We start from the raw sequence: 19,243 nt of genomic DNA on the forward strand, positions 1-19,243 counted from the left end.
GCATTCTAAAGGAGCGCTGCTTGCGCTCCACTAATCAGACGTCACCACGCTCGGAGGAACGTGGCGGGCAGCGCTCCACTAGTAAATCCCCCTCACATCCTGCTTTCAGTCCACTGCTCGGGGGGCCCGGGCGATTGCTGCCAGCACTTTTTTATTTTTTCCTTCTACTATGTGCGGCCCTGCAGGGCTGAGGAGGCCAGGGGCTACTGGGAGCCCCTTCTGACGTGACCCTGGCGCAGAAGCAACGCAGCCTCAGCCAACCCGATCTCCAGCAATCACCTCCAGGGGGTAAGGAGAGGCTTTGGGTTGGGGATGTGTATTGTATATATGTATGTGTATGATTTTGTATGATGTGTGTATATGTATTATGTGTGCATGATAGATTTAGGTGTATGTATGATGTGTGTATGAGGTTTGTTACAGTGTGTCACCCCAGTAGTAAGGAGGTTACATGAGGAGGAGGTTTGTTACAGTGTGTCACCCCAGTAGTAAGGAGGTTACATGAGGAGGAGGTTTGTTACAGTGTGTCACCCCAGTAGTAAGGCGATTACATGAGGAGAAGGTTTGTTACAGTGTGTCACCCCATTAGTAAGGAGATTACATAAGGAGGAGGTTTGTTACAGTGTGTCACCCCAGTAGTCAGGAGATTACATGAGAAGGAGGTTTGTTACAGTGTGTCACCCCAGTAGTAAGGTGATTACATGGGGATGAGGTTTGTTACAGTGTGTCACCCCAGTAGTAAGGAGATTACATGAGGAGGAGGTTTGATACAGTGTGTCATCCCCAGTAGTAAGGAGATTACATGAGGAGGAGGTTTGTTACAGTGTATCACCCCAGTAGTAAGGAGATTACATGAGGAGGAGGTTTGTTACAGTGTGTCACCCCAGTAGTAAGGAGATTACATGAGGAGGAGGTTTGTTACAGTGTGTCACCCCAGTAGTAAGGCGATTACATGAGGAGGAGGTTTGTTACAGTGTGTCATCCCAGTAGTAAGGAGATTACATAAGGAGGAGGTTTGTTACAGTGTGTCACCCCAGTAGTAAGGCGATTACATGAGGAGGAGGTTTGTTACAGTGTGTCATCCCAGTAGTAAGGAGATTACATAAGGAGGGGGTTTTTTACAGTGTGTCACCCCATTAGTAAGGAGATTACAGAGTTATGGCTATTTAAATGAAATATCCCTGAATCCTCAAGGAGTAAGTACAGTGACCCCCGGTCATATAAAATGTTTTGGTATGTAAAGTGACCCCCGGTCATATAAAATGTTTTGGTGTGTGTTGTTTTATTCATCTTTGCATGCATCAAATGATTGACTGCATTGTGAATTTAGGCCACCTGCGGAATCTCCGGCGGAAATGTCATTCAGAGGTCTTGCAGTGTGGACTTACCCTAATCCAAGTGTGTAAAATGGATTTTTAATATATTTTTTTGCCATTAAAGGAGAAGTATCATGGTAAAAAACTAGAGGATGCATTTTAGATCGCAGGGGGTCTGAGCGCTAGGACCCCCCGTGATCTCCTCTTTGTATCCCCGGCTCTCCTCCACAGCAGCACGACCCCTGTCCAGAGTGGGGGCCACCACGCCCCCTCCATATAGCTCTATGGAAGAGCCAAAAATTGCCGAACAGCTCTCCCTTAGAGCTATATGGAGGGGGCGTGGCAGCCCCCACTTTGGGCAAGAGATGTGACGCGCCACTGTGAAGGAGAGACGGGCTCCAAACAGGAGATCGCGGGCGGCCCCAGCTCTCGGACCCCCTGCGATTTTATCCCCTTCGGATAGGGGATATGTTTTTTACCGTGATACTTGCCCTTTAAAGGAATACTCTGGGAAACTGAACTTATCCTTTATCCACAGGATAGAAATAAGTGTCTAATCGCGGGGGGTCCAACTGCTGGGACCCTGAACAATCTCCTGTATGGGGCCTCGGCTACTTACCTGTCCTCGGCACACTCTGAGTCCCACCTTGATGGACGAGCACAAGTCATGGCCTGCTCAGCCAATCACCGGCCGCAGTGATGTCCTGTCTCAACTGGTGATTGGCCGTCACTTGTGCTCATCCATGAAGATGGGGGGGCCAAAGCACGCCAAGAACAGGTAAGTAGCCGGAGCCCCTTGCAATTGTTGCTTGTGAATTGAGGCGAATGATAAACTTCATGACTGGATTTGCAGAGTTCATTCTCTATCTGCACTAGTAGTATAAATCCTGAGACATTGTATCCAGATCTGCGCTCAGACACCTTTCCCCTATCTAGTTCACTGGAGTACCCCTTTAAAGATAAGATTGCCTTATTAATTTCCTGCACTGTTCATATATCACTCTGGGAGCGTATACGGAGCCCACCCTGTCGTCAGAAAAAATATATTGCTAATTTAGGTCTACGATAATCCTGCATCTTCTAAATTATTCTATTACCGTTCATCCCGACAGACAATTCAGGAGATCTGCCTCCAACATGGTACAAGATAACTTCATTCCCATCAGACATTGCTGCTTGGATGAATAATAATCCCGACTACACAACATGCATCTCTGCACACAGCCCTCACATATTAATACTGCTTTCATTGACTTTGATGGTGGCTTCCATTAGGAGGGGCTTCGGGAGGTCCAAATGTTATCATTTATGTCTACCCTATATGTTGAGCGCTCTACGAGTACTATTATTTGTAGAGGACCGCCTCTGATGGTATCAGGGACACTTTGCTGGCCCTACTGTTCGTCCACTGTTTTTAGGTGGAACCAAACAGAAGTGTTATTCCCAGTTCTCTAAGTTTTAGGTTGTGGTCTCCATAATTGTTGCATTTTATTTATTTATTAATGAATATACTAAAAAAAATAATAATAAAAAAAACATTAAAAAATGACAAAGAATACAATATTGGTGCTATTCTTTTATTTTAAAGTTGATTTTCTTCTTGAAAGCTTCTTTAATGTCCTTGTTCCTGAGGCTGTATATAAGCGGATTCATCATAGGTGTTAATACTGTGTATAGTAAGGCCACCAGAGAGTCCACTTCTGAGGAGTAGGAAGCCTGTGGCCGGACATACATGAAGATAAGTGGTAAGAAGAAGATACTGACCACGACAAAGTGCGAGGCACACGTGGAAAACGTCTTCTTACGTCCTTCTTTGGAATTCATTGTGGAGATGGTTAATACAATTTTAACATAAGAAATGACCACTAAGATAAATGTTATTAGAAGACCGCAAGCACTGATGGAGGAGCCGACTGCTACGTTGAAGGAGGTATCGGCACAGGCCAACTGCAACAATGGTGGATGGTCACAGTAGTAATGATGGATGATATTAGGACCACAAAATGGCAACTTTAAGGCTAATATTAGGCCTGTTAGTGGAACAAGAAAGCCACCGGACCACGCCATAGCCATCAACAGTAGATACTGTCTCCTAGTCATGATGGATAAATAATATAGAGGAGAACATATGGCAACATATCGGTCATAAGCCATTACAGTTAGAAGTAAACATTCTGTGGCTACTAAAGACTCAAAAATATACATCTGACCAAAGCAGGCTGTAAAAGAAATGGTGTCAAGGTTCATCGAGAACTTGGCCAACATCTTCGGGATGGTCACTGTTGCGTAGCTTAAATCGAGAAAAGCCAAATTACTGACAAAGAAATACATAGGAGTATGGAGCCGACGATCAACTACAACTAAATAGAAGATGCTTCCATTACCAGTGATGGTGAACAGGTATATAAAGAGAAACACAAAGAAGAGCAGAATCGGATACTTCTGAAGACTCGGGAAGCCAAAAATGATGAATTCGGTTACATGAGTTGTGGTCAGATTAGGAGATATTAGGTTGGCTATAATATAATATAAAAATGTTAATAGAAAGTGCTTGATGGGGATTGGTTCAAAGGTTTGTTATATTCGCTTGAGAGTTGGTACGGTATTAGCCTTTAGATACAGGAGATAAGTAAAGTAGAGACCTTTATTGGCTAACTCAGAAGATATAGATTGTAGGCTTTCAAAACCTCTTAGGTCCCTTCATTTGGGATGTTACAAAATAAATGTAAAAGTATCTCTCTTAAATACAATTTCAACTGGCATGGATACAAATGTCCATTTGTATCCATGCCAGTTTAAATCTTATTTAATAGAGATGTTTTTCACATTATTTTGTAACATGTCCAATGAAGGGACCTAAGAGGTCTTGAAAGCCTACAATCTATATCTTCTCAGTTAACCAATAAAGGTTTCATCGCTACTTCACTTACCGTATATATTCGAGTATAAGCCGACCCGAATATAAGCCGAGGCTCCTAATTTCACCCCAAAAACCCAGGAAAAGTTATTGACTCGACTATAAGCCTAGGGTGGGAAATAGATCATCCCCCCATGTCATCATCCAGACACCCGTCATTATCCCCCCCTTCATCATCACCACCTGTCAATCCCTTCATCATCACCACCTGTCAATCCCTTCATCAGTGGTTTTCAACCTGCGGACCTCCAGATGTTGCAAAACGACAACTCCCAGCATGGCTGGACAGACAGACATCGGCTGTCCGGGCATGCTGGGAGTTATAGTTTTGAAACCTCTGGAGGTCCGCAGGTTGAAGACCACTTCAGCCTTCGTTATCATCCCCCCCTTCATCATCATCCCCCCCCCCCCCCCCAACCCCTTCATCATCACCGCCTGTCAATCCCTTCATCAGTGGTTTTCAACCTGCGGACCTCCCTTTGTTGCAAAACTACAACTCCCAGCATGCCGGGAGTTATAGTTTTGAAACCTTTGGAGGTCCGCAGGTTGAAGAACACTGCAGCCATCAAGTTAGGGTGAGCTGGTCCGGGCCATCTATGCTGCAGGGACCGTCCGGTGGGGAGGGATAGTCGTTGCAGACTGTCCATTTTCACCAGGGGGCCCTCTTCTCGGCGCTTCGGGCCCGGCCCCGGACTAGTGACGTTGCCTTGACGTCACAAAACAAAAGGGGGGGGGGGGGCTAGATGATGACGAAGGCCGCAGTGGTCTTCAAACTGTGGACCTCCAGAGGTTTCAAAACTACAACTCCCAGCATGCCCGGACAGCCGATGGCATGCTGGGAATTGTAGTTTTGTAACATCTGGAGGTCCGATTGACAGGCGGAGAGTTCACTCGAGTATAAGCCGAGGGGGGCGTTTTCAGCACGAAAAATCATGCAGAAAAACTCTTCTTATACTCGAGTATATACGGTATCTCTTACGTTCTCTTAACCCCTTAAGGACCGGGGGGGTTTCCGTTTTTGCATTTTCGTTTTTTGCTCCTTGCCTTTAAAAAATCATAACTCTTTCAATTTTGCACCTAAAAATCCATATGATGCTTATTTTTTGCGCCACCAATTCTACTTTGTAATGACGTCAGTCATTGTGCCCAAAAATCTACGGTGAAACAGAAAAAAAAATCATTGTGAGACAAAATTGAAAAAAAAAAACTTTGTTTTGTAACTTTTGGGGGCTTCCGTTTCTACGTAGTACATTTTTCAGTAAAAATGACACCTTATCTTTATTCTGTAGGTCCATACGGTTAAAATGATCCCCTACTTATATAGGTTTGATTTTGTCGTACTGGAAAAAATCATAACTACATGCAGGAAAATTAATATGTTTAAAATTGTCATTTCTGACCCCTATAACTTTTTTTTATTTTTCCGGGTATGGCGCTCATTTTTTGCGCCGTGATCTGAAGTTTTTAATGGTACCATTTTTGCATTGATAGGACTTATTGATTGTTCATATAATTTTTTCATGATATAAAAAATGACCAAAAATGCACTATTAATTTTTTTGCGCACGCGCCATTGACCGTGTGGTTTAATTAATAATATATTTTTAGAATTCGGACATTTCCGCACGTGGCGATATCATATATGTTTATTTTTATTTACACTGTGTTTTTTTTATGGGAAAAGGGGGGTGATTCAAACTTTTAATAGGGGAGGAGTTAAATGATATTTATTCACTTTTTTTTTCCACTTTTTTTTTGCAGTGTTATAGCTCCCATAGGGACCTATAACACTGCACACACTGATCATTGTTATCCCATAGGGACCTATAACACTGCACACACTGATCATTGTTATCCCATAGGGACCTATAACACTGCACACACTGATCTTTCACATTGATCACTGGTTTCTCATAAGCAACCAGTGATCGATGATTCTGCCGCTTGACTGCTCATGTCTGGATCTCAGGCACTGAGCATTCATTTGGCGATCGGACAGCGAGGAGGCAGGTAGGGGCCCTCCTGCTGTCCTGTAAGCTGTTCGGGATGCCACGATTTCGCCGCTGCTATCCCGAACAGCTCCCTGAGTTTCAGTTTCACTTTAGACGCGGCGTTCAACTTTGAACGCCGCATCTAAAGGGTTAATAGCGCGCGGCACAGCGATCAATGCCGCACGCTATTAGCCACGGGTCCCGGCCGTTGTTAGAGGCCAGGCCCGACCTGCTATGACGCGGGGCCACGCCGTGGCCCCGTGTTATACATCGGGAGCGGACACATGACGTTCCAGTACGTCATGTGTCCTTAAGGGGTTAATATTAGAGTAAAACTCTCGTTGTTGCCTATTTGGGGGAATTGCACTGTCCAAGTGCAGTGGTCACATAACAGATCGCTACATCCAGGACACATGTCATCTATTCTGGCTCAGAGCTGGTGTACACTTCTAAGGGCTCATTCACACTACATATTTTCCGAGTGGAATCCCGCTCCCGATTTCTGCTTTGAAAACACAGTGCAGCAGCCTCCCGTTATTTTAAATCGGATTCTGCTGCACCATTCACACTTCGAAATTGCCGTGACAGAAATTCCAGACCCCAGACCCTGGGAATTCACTTGGAAATGCATTGCAGTCTATTAATATGATGCATTTCGAGTGGTTCTAACGCAAGCTTGTTTTGCAGGCGCCCGCTCCAGACGGACAATGCATCAGATGTGCTAAAATGTATTTATTAGAGTCTCGTGCCTCTTAACCCCTTAAGGACCAGGCCATTTTACACCTTAAGGACCAGAGCGTTTTTTGCAATTCTGACCACTGTCACTTTAAACATTAATAACTCTGATGCTTTTAGTTATCATTCTGATTCTGAGAAAGTTTTTTTCGTGACATATTCTACTTTAACTTAGTGTTAAAATTTTATGGTAACTTGCATCCTTTCTTGGTGAAAAATCCCAAAATTTTATGAAAAAAATTGAAATTTTGCATTTTTCTAACTTTGAAGCTCTCTGCTTATAAGGAAAATGGATATTCAAAATAAAAAAATTTTGGGTTCACATATACAATATGTTTACTTTATGTTTGCATCATAAAATTTATGAGTTTTTACTTTTGGAAGACACCAGAGGGCTTCAAAGTTCAGCAGCAATTTTGAAAATTTTCACAAAATTTTCAAACTCGCTATTTTTCATGGACCAGTTCAGGTTTGAAGTGGATTTGAAGGGTCTTCATATTAGAAATACCCCATAAATGACCCCATTATAAAAACTACACCCCCCAAAGTATTCAAAATGACATTCAATAAGTGTATAAACCCTTTAGGTGTTTCACAGGAATAGCAGCAAAGTGAAGGAGAAAATTCATAATATTCATTTTTTACACTCTCATGTTCTTGTAGACCCAATTTTTGAATTTTTGCAATTGGTAGAAAGGAGAAAATTTTTACTTGTATTTGAAACCCAATTTCTCTCGAGTAAGGACATACCTCATATGTCTATGTTAATTGTTCAGCGGGCGCAGTAGAGGGCTCAGAAGGGAAGGAGCGACAAATGGTTTTTGGGGGGCATGTCACCTTTAGGAAGCCCCTATGGTGCCAGGACAGCAAAAAAAAAACACATGGCATACCATTTTGGAAACTAGACCCCTCGGGGAACGTAACAAGGGGTAAAGTGAACCTTAATACCCCACAGGTGATTCACGACTTTTGTATATGTAAAAAAAAAAAAATGTTTACCTAAAATGCTTGGTTTCCCAAAAAGTTTACATTTTTAAAAAGGATAATAGCAGAAAATACCCCCCCAAAATTTGAAGCCCAATTTCTCCCGATTCAGAAAACACCCCATATGGGGATGAAAAGTGCTCTGCTGGCGCACTACAGGTCTCAGAAGAGAAGGAGTCATATTTGGCATTTTGAAAGCAAATTTTGCTCTGGGGGCATGCCGCATTTAGGAAGCCCCTATGGTGCCAGAACAGCAAAAAAATAAACACATGGCATACCATTTCGGAAACTAGACCCATCAGGGAACGTAACAAGGGGTAACGTGAACCTTAATACCATACAGGTGTTTCACGACTTTTGCATATGTAAAAAAAAAATTTTTTTTTTACCTAAAATGCTTGGTTTCCCAAAATTTTCACATTTTTTAAAAGGGTAATAGCAGAAAATACCCCCCAAAATTTGAAGCCCAATTTCTCCCGATTCAGAAAACACCCCATATGGGGATGAAAAGTGCTCTGCTGGCGCACTACAGGTCTCAGAAGAGGAGGAGTCACATTTGGCTTTTTGAAAGCAAATTTTGCTCTGGGGGCATGCCGCATTTAGGAAGCCCCTATGGTGCCAGGACAGCAAAAAAAAAAACCACATGGCATACCGTTTTGGAAACTAGACCCCTCGGGGAACGTAACAAGGGGTAATGTGAACCTTAATACCCCACAGGTGATTCACAACTTTTGCATATGTAAAAAAAATTTTTTTTTTTTACCTAAAGTGCTTGGTTTCCCAAAAATTTTACATTTTTAAAAAGGGTAATAGCAGAAAATACCCCCCAAGATTTGTAACACAATTTCTCCTGAGTACGGCGATACCCCACATGTGACCCTAAACTGTTGCCTTGAAATACGACAGGGCTCCAAAGTGAGAGCGCCATGCGCATTTGAGGCCTAAATTAGGGACTTGCATAGGGGTGGACATAGGGGAATTCTACGCCAGTGATTCCCAAACAGGGTGCCTCCAGCTGTTGTAAAACTCCCAGCATGCCTGGACAGTGAACGGCTATCTGGCAATACTGGGAGTAGTTGATTTGCAACAGCTGGAGGCTCCGTTTTGGAAACAGTGGCGTACCAGACGTTTTTCATTTTTATTGGGGAGGGGGGCTGTGTAGGGGTATGTGTATATGTAGTGTTTTTTGTGTTAGTGTAGTGTTTTTAGGGTACAGTCGCACGGGCGGGGGGTTCACAGTAGTTTCTCGCTGGCAGTTTGAGCTGCGGCAGAAAATTTGCCGCAGCTCAAACTTGCAGCCGGATACTTACTGTAAACCTCTGCCCATGTGAGTGTACCCTGTACGTTCACATTGGGGAGGGGGGAACATCCAGCTGTTGCAAAACTACAACTCCCAGCATGTAGGGTCTATAAGTGCATGCTGGGAGTTGTAGTTTTGCAACAGCTGGAGGCTCCGTTTTGGAAACAGTGGCGTACCAGACGTTTTTCATTTTTATTGGGGAGGGGGACTGTGTAGGGGAATGTGTATATGTAGTGTTTTTTACTTTTTATTTAATTTTGTGGTAGTGTAGTGTTTTTAGGGTAAAGTCGCACGGGCGGGGGTTCACAGTAGTTTCTCGCTGGCAGTTTGAGCTGCAGCAGAAAATTTGCCGCAGCTCAAACTTGCAGCCGGATACTTACTGTAATCCTCCGCCCATGTGAGTGTACCCTGCACGTTCACATTGTGGGGGGGGGGGGGGGGGGGGGAGAAACATCCAGCTGTTGCAAAAGTACAACTCCCAGCATGTACGGTCTATCAGTGCATGCTGGGAGTTGTAGATTTGCAACAGCTGGAGGCACACTGGTTGTGAAACACCGAGTTTGGTAACAAGCTCAGTGTTTTGCAACCAGTGTGCCTTCAGCTGTTGCAAAAGCTACAACCCCCAGCATGTACGGACAGCGGAAGGGCATGCTGGGTGTTCTAGTTATGCAACAGCGGGAGGCATACTACTTTGGCTGGGGATGCTGGGGATTGTAGTTATGCAACAGCTTGAGACACACTGGTTTGCTACTTAACTCAGTGTGCCTTCAGCTGTTGCAAAACTACAACTCTCAGCAGTCACAGACAGCCAACTGGCATGCTGGGAGTTGTAGTTATGCAACCACCAGATGCACCACTACAACTCCCAGCATGCACTTTAGCTGATTGTGCAAGCTGGGAGTTGTAGTTATACAACAGCTGAAGGTACACTTTTCCATAGAAAAAATGTGCCTCCTGCTGTTGCAAAACCATAAGTCCCAGCATGCCCATAAGGAAATGCTGGGAGTTGTGGTGGTCTGCCTCCTCCTGTTGCATAACTACAGCTCCCAGCATGCCCTTTTTGCATGCTGGGAGCTGTTGCTAAGCAACAGCAGGAGGCTGTCACTCACCTCCTGCTGCTGCTGATCCACGCCACGCAGGTCAGTCCCGCCGCCGCCGTCGCTCCTGGGGCCCCGATCCCAACATTAACGCCGGGGATCGGGGTCCCCAGCACCCGGGGTGCACGTCCCGCACCCGCCCTCCGGAAGAGGGGCGGAGCGGGTTGCGGGAGTGACACCCGCAACAGGCGCCCTGATTGGTCGGCCGGTAATCCAGCCGACGAATCAGGGCGATCGTGAGGTGGCACCAGTGCCACCTCACCCCTGCTGGCTATGGCTGTTCGGGGCCGTCTCACTGGAGACCCGATTGACCCGGAATCGCCGCAGATCGCTGTCCAGTGATCTGCAGCCATCGCCGACATGGGGGGGCATAATGACCCCCCTGGGCGATATGCCGCGATGCATGCTGAACGATTTCAGCAGGCATCGGCTCCCCTCCGGCTAGTGGTGGGGGGCCAGGAATGGACAGGACGTACTCCTACGTCCTCGGTCCTTAAGGACTCGGAAACGGGGGCGTAGGAGTACGTCCATTGTCCTTAAGGGGTTAAAGGGGTTATCAAGGAAAAAAACTTTTTTTTATATGTATATCAACTGGCTCCAGAAAGTTAAATAGATTTGTAAATTACTTCTGTTAAAAAATCTTAATCCTTTCAGTACTTATAAGCTTCTGAAGTTGAGTTGTTCTTTTCTGTTTAATTGCGCTTTGATGACAAATGTCTCGGGAACCGCCCAGTTTAGAAGAGGTTTGCTATGGGGATTTTCTTCTAAACTGGGCGGTTCCCGAGACACGTGTCATCAGAGAGCACTTAGACAGAAAAGAACAACTCAACTTCAGAAGCTCATAAGTACTGAAAAGATTAAGATTTTTTTTATAGAAGTAATTTACAAATCTGTTTAACTTTCTGGAGCCAGTTGATATATAAAAAAAAGATTTTTTCCTGGATAAACCCTTTAATAAATCATAAGTCAACCTTCTGTTACTTAAAGGGATACTCCACCCCTAGACATCTCATCCCCTATCCAAAGGATAGGGGATAAGATGTCTGATCATGGGGGTTCCCAGCCGTCATGCCCCCTCCCATAGACTTGCATTGACGGGGCGGGGCGTGACATCACGAGGGGGCGGGGCATGACATCACAAAACTCTGGCTCCTGTGTTGCCCATCATCGGGCACAGAGCGAAGTTCGCTCCATGTGGCAGATGACAGGGGTGCTACAGGAGAAATCGCGAGGGTTCCCAGCAGCGGGACCCCCGCGATCAGACATCTTATCCCCTATGCTTTGGATACGGAATAAGATGTCTAGGGGCGGAGTACCATCTGAGACAGCGGTGTAAGAAACTCCTCCCCTTATTATTCATGTATACAGACCTGGCATTGCTTTTAGGGTCCATTTACACAGCCAGATGATCCGTCCGATTCAAGCAGTTAGGAACGAGTGCGCACAATAACCTGCGCGAGAGTAAGTAAAATGATGAACAATTTGTAATAAAACAATCTTTAATCACATGATCAATTGTTTATGTAAACATGAAAAAATAATAATCAATTGCCATCATGTAACATTGTTAAATGGGTTATCCAGGAATAGAAAAACACAGGAAATATCTTTCCAGAACTGCTCCCTGTCTGTCTCCAGGTTGGGTGTTGTTCTGTTACTTATTTCCATTGAAGTAAATGGAGCCAAGTTGTAATACCACATACAACACGGAGACAGACAGGGAGCGGATTTGGAAAGAAATGACCTGTTTATTTTTCTATTCCTGGTTAACCCCTTTACGTAGGTAACTGAATAATGAATTAAAGGGGTACTCCGTTGGTTTTTAGGTTTTTGGCCCCCCTCATAGGTTGCTACTTTCCCTGTTACCTTCTCCTGTAGTTTTCCTCTGTGCTGCACCCAATGTACGCTATGTCCTCCATTGTGCTGAGCTTGTTTCTTCTGTCTGGATCGACTTCCTGTGTTCGGGGGTTTATTTACTACATTTCCCACGAGTGCTTGCGGCTGTTTCCTCGCTCTGGAAGCCGCCCCTTTTCTTCCACATGTCATCCCTCTTTTCCTTATAATCCTCCACTCCTTTGCATAATCCAGCCTCCTCCTCTTCTGCCTATGCACAGCAGCGTGACACAAAACCACCCAGCTACTATACACGGAGCCGGGACAGATGCTTTACGCAGGCGCAAAGCCATTCCAGCCAACCAGCACCGGAGCTGTAAAGTATTTTCCAATAAGTGAAAAACGCAATACGCATGCGCGAGTCTACGCTATTAGAGTAGACCTAGCGTAGGCTAAGTTAGGAGCGTAAACCTGCGCATGCGCAGTAGTAAATTTAGCTTACTGGAAAATACTTAACATCATAGGCTTACGTTAATATCTTATCTCTTAGCGTAGCCGTGGAAAACCTGCTACGCTAAAAGATAAGCTCTTAACGTAAGTCTATGATTTAAAGTATTTTCCAATAAGCTAAATATACTACTGCGCATGCGCAGGTTTACACTCCTAACGTAGCCTACGCTAGGTCTATGCTAATAGCGTAGACTCGCGCATGCGTATTGCATTTTTCACATATAAGAAAATACTTTACGTCACCGGCCAACCGAACTTGCACAGCGTGTGCGAAGAGAAAAAAAAAAAAAGAAGTAACGAGATTGGATGCCACTGATTGGAAGAGAGGGATCCAATCAAACCACAGCAGAGACCAAAAGCACAACCCACAGAGGAGGAGGCTAGAAAGAAAACAAATTAATATTCAACAAGGGGAGAGCCCTCGAGGAGACGCTGGGGGACGCCAATCATTACGTACACGGACACAGACACGTCCCGACTGCAACGAGGAGGGCAAAGAAAAAAAAGCGTGGTCGACCGCAATGAGGGCCCCGCAAAATTACTGAACATCTGGCAACAGTAAGAAGGTCAGTAAACACACACAGGACATAGCTACACAGGGAAAAAAACAAAACACATATAGCATGGGCAAAAACGGACACAAAAAAATAACGGAGTACCCCTTTAAAACAATCATGTAGATGATAATGCTTAGTATTATATTTCTTAAAGAGATCGTATTGGCAATCGCTCCCAGAACATCTGCTCATGTACACGAGCCTTTAGTCATCAGCAAACAATTCTACTTCATTATTCACAATTCTTTCTCTTTTGTTTTTAGATTATAACTTATTGTATAAATAATACTAATTAAGTTCTGTTTTGCTTTAAAGGGGTACTCCGGCCCTATATCCCCTATATATCCTTTGGATAGGGTATAAGATGTCTGACCGTGGAGGACCCGCCTCTTGCATTCGGCACCCACCTCTTTGAGCTGCACCTCGCCGCGCTGCCAGCTCACAAACTGCCAAGTGCCGACCACGGAGGTGGAGTATCCTGACGTCACGACTCCGCCCCATGTGACATCACTCCTCCGCCCCCGCTATGCAAGTCTATGGGAGGGGGCGTGACGTCCGTCACGCCCCCTCCCATAGACTTGCATAGCGGGGGCGGGGAGTTTGTGAGCTGGCAGTGTGGCATGTATCTCAAAGAGGTGAGTGCCGAATGCAAAATTGCAGGGGTCGCAAGTGGCGGGACCCCCGCGATCAGACATCTTATCCCCTATCCTTTGGATAGGGGATAAGATATCTTAGGGCCGGAGTACCCCTTTAAGATTCTAAATTTTGTATTATATATTAAAAAGGAGCCCAATCTTCCTTTTGTTAAATTTATTTATATGTTTTCATATTGTAAATACTATTTCATACCTGGGGAATATAGTGGTAATACTACAGTTACAAATGAGAAACTTAACAAATGTGTTTAAGGGTTGGTTCACACCACGTTTTGCAAGTACGTTTCCCGTATACGTTTTCATTATTGAAAAACGTATGGAACCGTATTGAAAAACGTATACATAGACAAATAATTGAAAACCGCATGCATCCGGTTTGCTTGCAATACGGTTTTCTCCAGTATTCAAAACCGTAATTGACCACGGTTTTGTCTCTGGTTTAAAAACCGTACTGCAACCGCAGACGTGTTTTTTTTTTAACATGGACATCAATGGGAAACGCACATGTATACGGTTCCATACGGGAAACCGTATACGGTTTTTACTTTGCACATGCGCATTTGCATCCTAAAGTCCCCACCCAAGACCCCTCCCATTAAAAATGGACAACATTTTCAAAAATGTATGGGTTTTTTAAAAATAAAAACGGACGGAACTGTATGCAATTTTAAAAACAGTATATGGTTTAAAAACGCATACGGTTTACTTTTTCCCATACTGTTCCATCCATTTTTTTGCCTTACAGTTTTGATTAGAAAAATGGATTGCAAACAGTATGGCAAAAACGTGATGTGAACCCAGCCTTATTGTGTCTTATCGGTATAAACATAGATTGGTCACAGGAGCATGGACGCAATGGCAATTTTTTGACCCACATTTGTGCCCCTACACATAATTTTGCCGGCTTTGTGCCCCCACGCACTAGGTAGCCCCTATCCTTCCATTATGAATGCTTCCTTTGTGCTTACAAACAAAATTACATGAAACTCGCTTTTCCTCCCTCCCACACTGTTGAGACCACTTCCTGCTGGTGACATGATGTGTCGGTATGAGGTGGTCTTCACCTTCGCCCAGCCTCTTGTAGGCCACAGACCTAAAGCACCTGAAACCTACAAGATGAAGTGATGGAGCAGGAAGCTGATTGCTCTCTCCTCCACCAGTTCTGTGTCCAGGGGCAATTGAACATGTAGGAAGCCCTTTAATCTGCCGAAAGACCTATAGCAGACACACATTTTCCCCTCATTGGAGATATAAAGACAGATTAATCATTCAAACTCACATGGAATCTCTCAAGTGGATGAATGGATCAGCCTGTTGTACTGGCAAAAAGGGTAAATGAGATGGTCCACAATGTTCTTCTGACTTACTAAGTATTAGTGTCACGTCTAGGGTAGGGAAGGAGCTTAACCTACTGCTTACCCCAAAACCCCTTTCCCTACCTACTTGGACCATCCACCCTAAAGGGTTCCCCACAACTGGTTTACCGACCCTGCACTGGACTAGGTGCAGGAGCGTAAGAGTAGTCCGAATAGTCAGACAAACCAAGTCAGCAACACAACTGCAGATAAGGTACAAAATCTCAAAGTCAGGACAAGCTATGGGTCAAACCAAGATGGTGGTGAAGTACAAAATCAACAAAGAACATTGGGGAACAGGCTAATGTCCCAGATAGTCAGCATGGATAAACAGGTACAGGGAACAAGGAATGCAAATGATGGGAAGAAACCTTTATCATAAGCGCAGGTGAATACACAGGTTTAAATGTCCAGTCGCCAAAAGGAGTGCCAGAGCCGCAGCTGATTGGCCCGATTCTTCCACCTTCTGATTGACCAACCAGCATTTAATTCCCTGACAAATGGCCTTGTGGCATGTACGGCTCTGGTCAGCACAATGGAGAAAGCTGCAATGTGCATACAGCACTGGAGCCCTGCTAGGTAGGTATGTAACACTTAGCTTCAGATTTATCATAAGTGACACCTACTTTGTATTGATTGATTCCCATAGCAGAAAGAACTGCGTCTTGAAGATTGAAATCTCCAGCAATAATGAGGATTATAGGTGACTGTATAAGTTTTGTTTGCCGGTGTTGGTATTTTCACACCATATGGAGAAGTATCCTTCAGACTTTATTTCTATTTATACCGTCTTGTAATAAACTGGAGGGGTATTAATTGTGGTAATAAACCTCTGAGGAATTATTAGACCATGTGTTGATATTCTGTAGCATCTGAGCCTCCTCTCATGGCGCTCACCTTGTTGTTGTTTGCAGTAATAATAATGATGCGGCCCAAATGTTTTTTTTTTTCCTCAGGGGTTAATCAAGGATCGGTAAATGTTCCTAAAATTAACTTATTAATGGTCCCTGTGAAATCTTACATGGAAATGATCCCAAAGGTAATGTTTGGCCGTTTACAATACTTGCTTAATTGTTTTAGTACGTTTTTATACATCCAGGTGCCGGAGAATCCAGTGCATCATGGTGACCCACAGTGTTCCCACCTGTAAACTGAATATATTGTTATACAGGGTTGGGCTTTATTTTATTTTTATGGAGATCTGAATCTTTTTCTTACAGCCATCCACATGTAACCACAGGTACTTAGCCTTACTGGTGCTCAGGTGACCAAAGGTACTAGACCTCACTGGTGTCCAGGTAACCAAAGGTACTAGGCCTCTCTGGTCAATGGTATTCACAGGTACTACAGGTACTAGGCCTCTCTGATCAATGGTATCCAGGTACTACAGGTACTAGGCCTCACTGGTATCCAGCAAACCACAGGTACTAGGCCTCACTGGTATCCAGGCAACCACAGGTACTAGGCCTCACTGGTATCCAGGCTACCACAGGTACTATGTCTCACTGGTATCCAGGCAACCACAGGTACTAGGCCTCACTGGTATCCAGGCAACCACAGGTACTAGGCCTTACTGGTATCCAAGCAACCACAGGTACTAGGCCTCACTGGTATCCAGGCAACCACAGGTACTTAGCCTTACTGGTGCTCAGGTGACCAAAGGTACTAGACCTCACTGGTGTCCAGGTAACCAAAGGTACTATGCCTTACTTGTGTCCAGGTAACCAAAGGTACTAGGCCTCTCTGGTCAATGGTATACAGGTACTAGGCCTCTCTGGTCAATGGTATCCAGATACTACAGGTACTAGGCCTCAATGGTATCCAGGCAACCACAGGTACTAGGCCTTTCTGGTCAATGGTATCCAGGTACTACAGGTATTAGGCCTCACTAGTATCAAGGAAACCACAGGTACTAGGCCTCACTGGTATCCAGGCAACCACAGGTACTAGGCCTTACTGGTTTCCAGGCCAGCACAGATACTAGATTACACAGGTATCCAGACAACTTCAGGTACTAGGCCTCACTGGTATCCAGGCAACCACAGGTACTAGGCCTCACTGGTATCCAGACAACTTCAGGTACTAGGCCTCACTGGTATCCAGGCATCCACAGGATAGGAAATAAGTAGCTGTTCACAGTGGTCCGACCGTTGGAACCCCGCATCAAAGGATTGCTATAGATAGTCCCCTATGGGGACATGAAAAGTGTCAAATAAAAGTTGAAAAATTTAAAAATAAAAAGTAAAAAATAAAAGTGAAAAATCTCCTCCCCCAATAAAAATGGAAATTGTCAGTTTTTCCCATTTTACCCCAAAAAAGCGTATATTTTTTTGTTATAAACATATTTGGTATCGCTGCTAGCCTAAATGTCTGTACTAACAAAATATAATGTTAATTATCCCCTACAGTGAATGACGTAAATGTTAAAAAAAAATTAATTCCAAAAATGCAGCTTTTTTGTCACATTTTATTTTTAAAAAATTTATAAAAAATAATCTACAAGTTTTATATATGCAACTGTGGTATCGATAAAAAGTACAGATGACGGTGCAAAAAATGAGCCTTCATACCGCCCTATATAAGGAAAAATGAAAAAGATATAGATGGTCAAAATAGGGCGATTTTAGATTACTGATTTTGTACAAAAAGTTTTAGATTTTTTTAAGCGGTACAAAAATGTAAAAGTATCTAGCCATGTGTATCATTTTAATCGTATTGACCCACAGAATAAAGAACACATGTCATTTTTACCGTAAAGTGTACAATGTGAAAACGAAACCCTCCAAAATACGCAAAATTGTGGTTTTCATTTAAGTTTCATTACAAAGTAAAATTGGTCATGCAAAAAACAAGCCCTTATATGGGTCTGTAGATGGAAATAAAAAAGGAATTATGGATTTTAGAAGGCGAGGTGTAAAAAATGAAAACACAAAAATAAAACTGGCCTGGTCCTTTAGGTGAAAATTGGCTTGGTCCTTAAGGGGTTAAAGACATCAAATTTTTTTTGTAAGAAATCACTCCATTTTTGGAATTTCACTCGGCCTCTTGGCTGTCGGTTATTTTTTTTATTTGTTTCAAAGTATATCTTTATTAACTTTTCGTATAATCATGTGAACATATAATGTCAGGTATGGCAAAATGTCGTACACAATCAACTAAGAACAAAATTTCACGAAATAGGCAGTGGATTCCCAGGTACCCTGTGCATGGGAAGACAATCAGACAAGAATTAGTGCGGACCATTAATCAGCTTTTCGGCAATGCAAGACTGTAGCAGCAAGTGAATGACAACCTGATTATAACATATCAAAAAGGAGTCTCGCTGTTAGGTACCTGAGAACTATAAGCACATACTGAGCAGGAAACTGTAACATTTAAGGGGGATTGTATAGCTCAAAAAAAGGTACCCAGGCAGGTACCATGGGGACTGATTTCCACTAGAGGCCTACAAGAGGCTTCCAGAATGGAACTCATGGGGACTGATGGGAGACAAGGGTGGGAGAAAAAGGATGGAGAAACAGAAATAAGTAGCATGGGCTAGACGCGTATAAGAGTAGAGAAGGAAAATAGTCGGGTGGGGGGGGGGGGGGAGAGGGAAGAAGTTCATAGCAGGTCCAGATAAGTCAAACACTTACCACTCGGAGCAGGCAAGACAGGAAACCCCCCGGGCATCAATTCATCAATTTCAATGACAGTGTATAGATGTATTTTTCTAGTACAGAGCAATAAACCCGGTCTACAGATATAGGGTATCAAACTCTACAGAAGATATGAACTCCGACCAGCGCCTCCAGATTCCATAAAACCTATCCAACTGATTCCTGGAGTCAGCTAAAAGCTCCTCCATTCTATATATGTGGGAAACCTCCCGAAGCCAGGACGAAATGGAGGGGGGGGGGGGGGCGGACGGTGATTTCCATAAACGCGGGATAACCGCTCTGGCCGCTAGTAAGAGATGTTGGAGTAATTTAGTAGAAGAGCCGGGCATGGGA

General features: G+C 44.0%; 2 protein-coding genes across 2 annotated transcripts in view; both read right to left on the reverse strand.

The window, feature by feature from the left end:
- The window catches only part of LOC130356887 (olfactory receptor 6N1-like), a 37,759-nt gene extending 35,774 nt beyond the window's left edge, over positions 1-1,985 (reverse strand). Inside the window, exon 1 of the mRNA XM_056558998.1 lies at positions 1,936-1,985. Coding sequence (XP_056414973.1) covers positions 1,936-1,985 — 50 coding nt within the window. The remainder of the gene's footprint in view (positions 1-1,935) is intronic.
- Positions 1,986-2,885: 900 nt separating this feature from the next.
- On the reverse strand, positions 2,886-3,887 carry LOC130356904 (olfactory receptor 6N1-like; the record flags this gene model as incomplete). Its single annotated transcript, XM_056559051.1, has 1 exon — positions 2,886-3,887. A coding segment is annotated over one exon (1,002 nt), but the record flags the coding sequence as incomplete, so codon positions are not given.
- Positions 3,888-19,243: the final 15,356 nt, after the last annotated feature.

This window comes from Hyla sarda, chromosome 2 (genome assembly GCF_029499605.1).
Source record: "Hyla sarda isolate aHylSar1 chromosome 2, aHylSar1.hap1, whole genome shotgun sequence".
NCBI lineage: Eukaryota > Metazoa > Chordata > Amphibia > Anura > Hylidae > Hyla > Hyla sarda.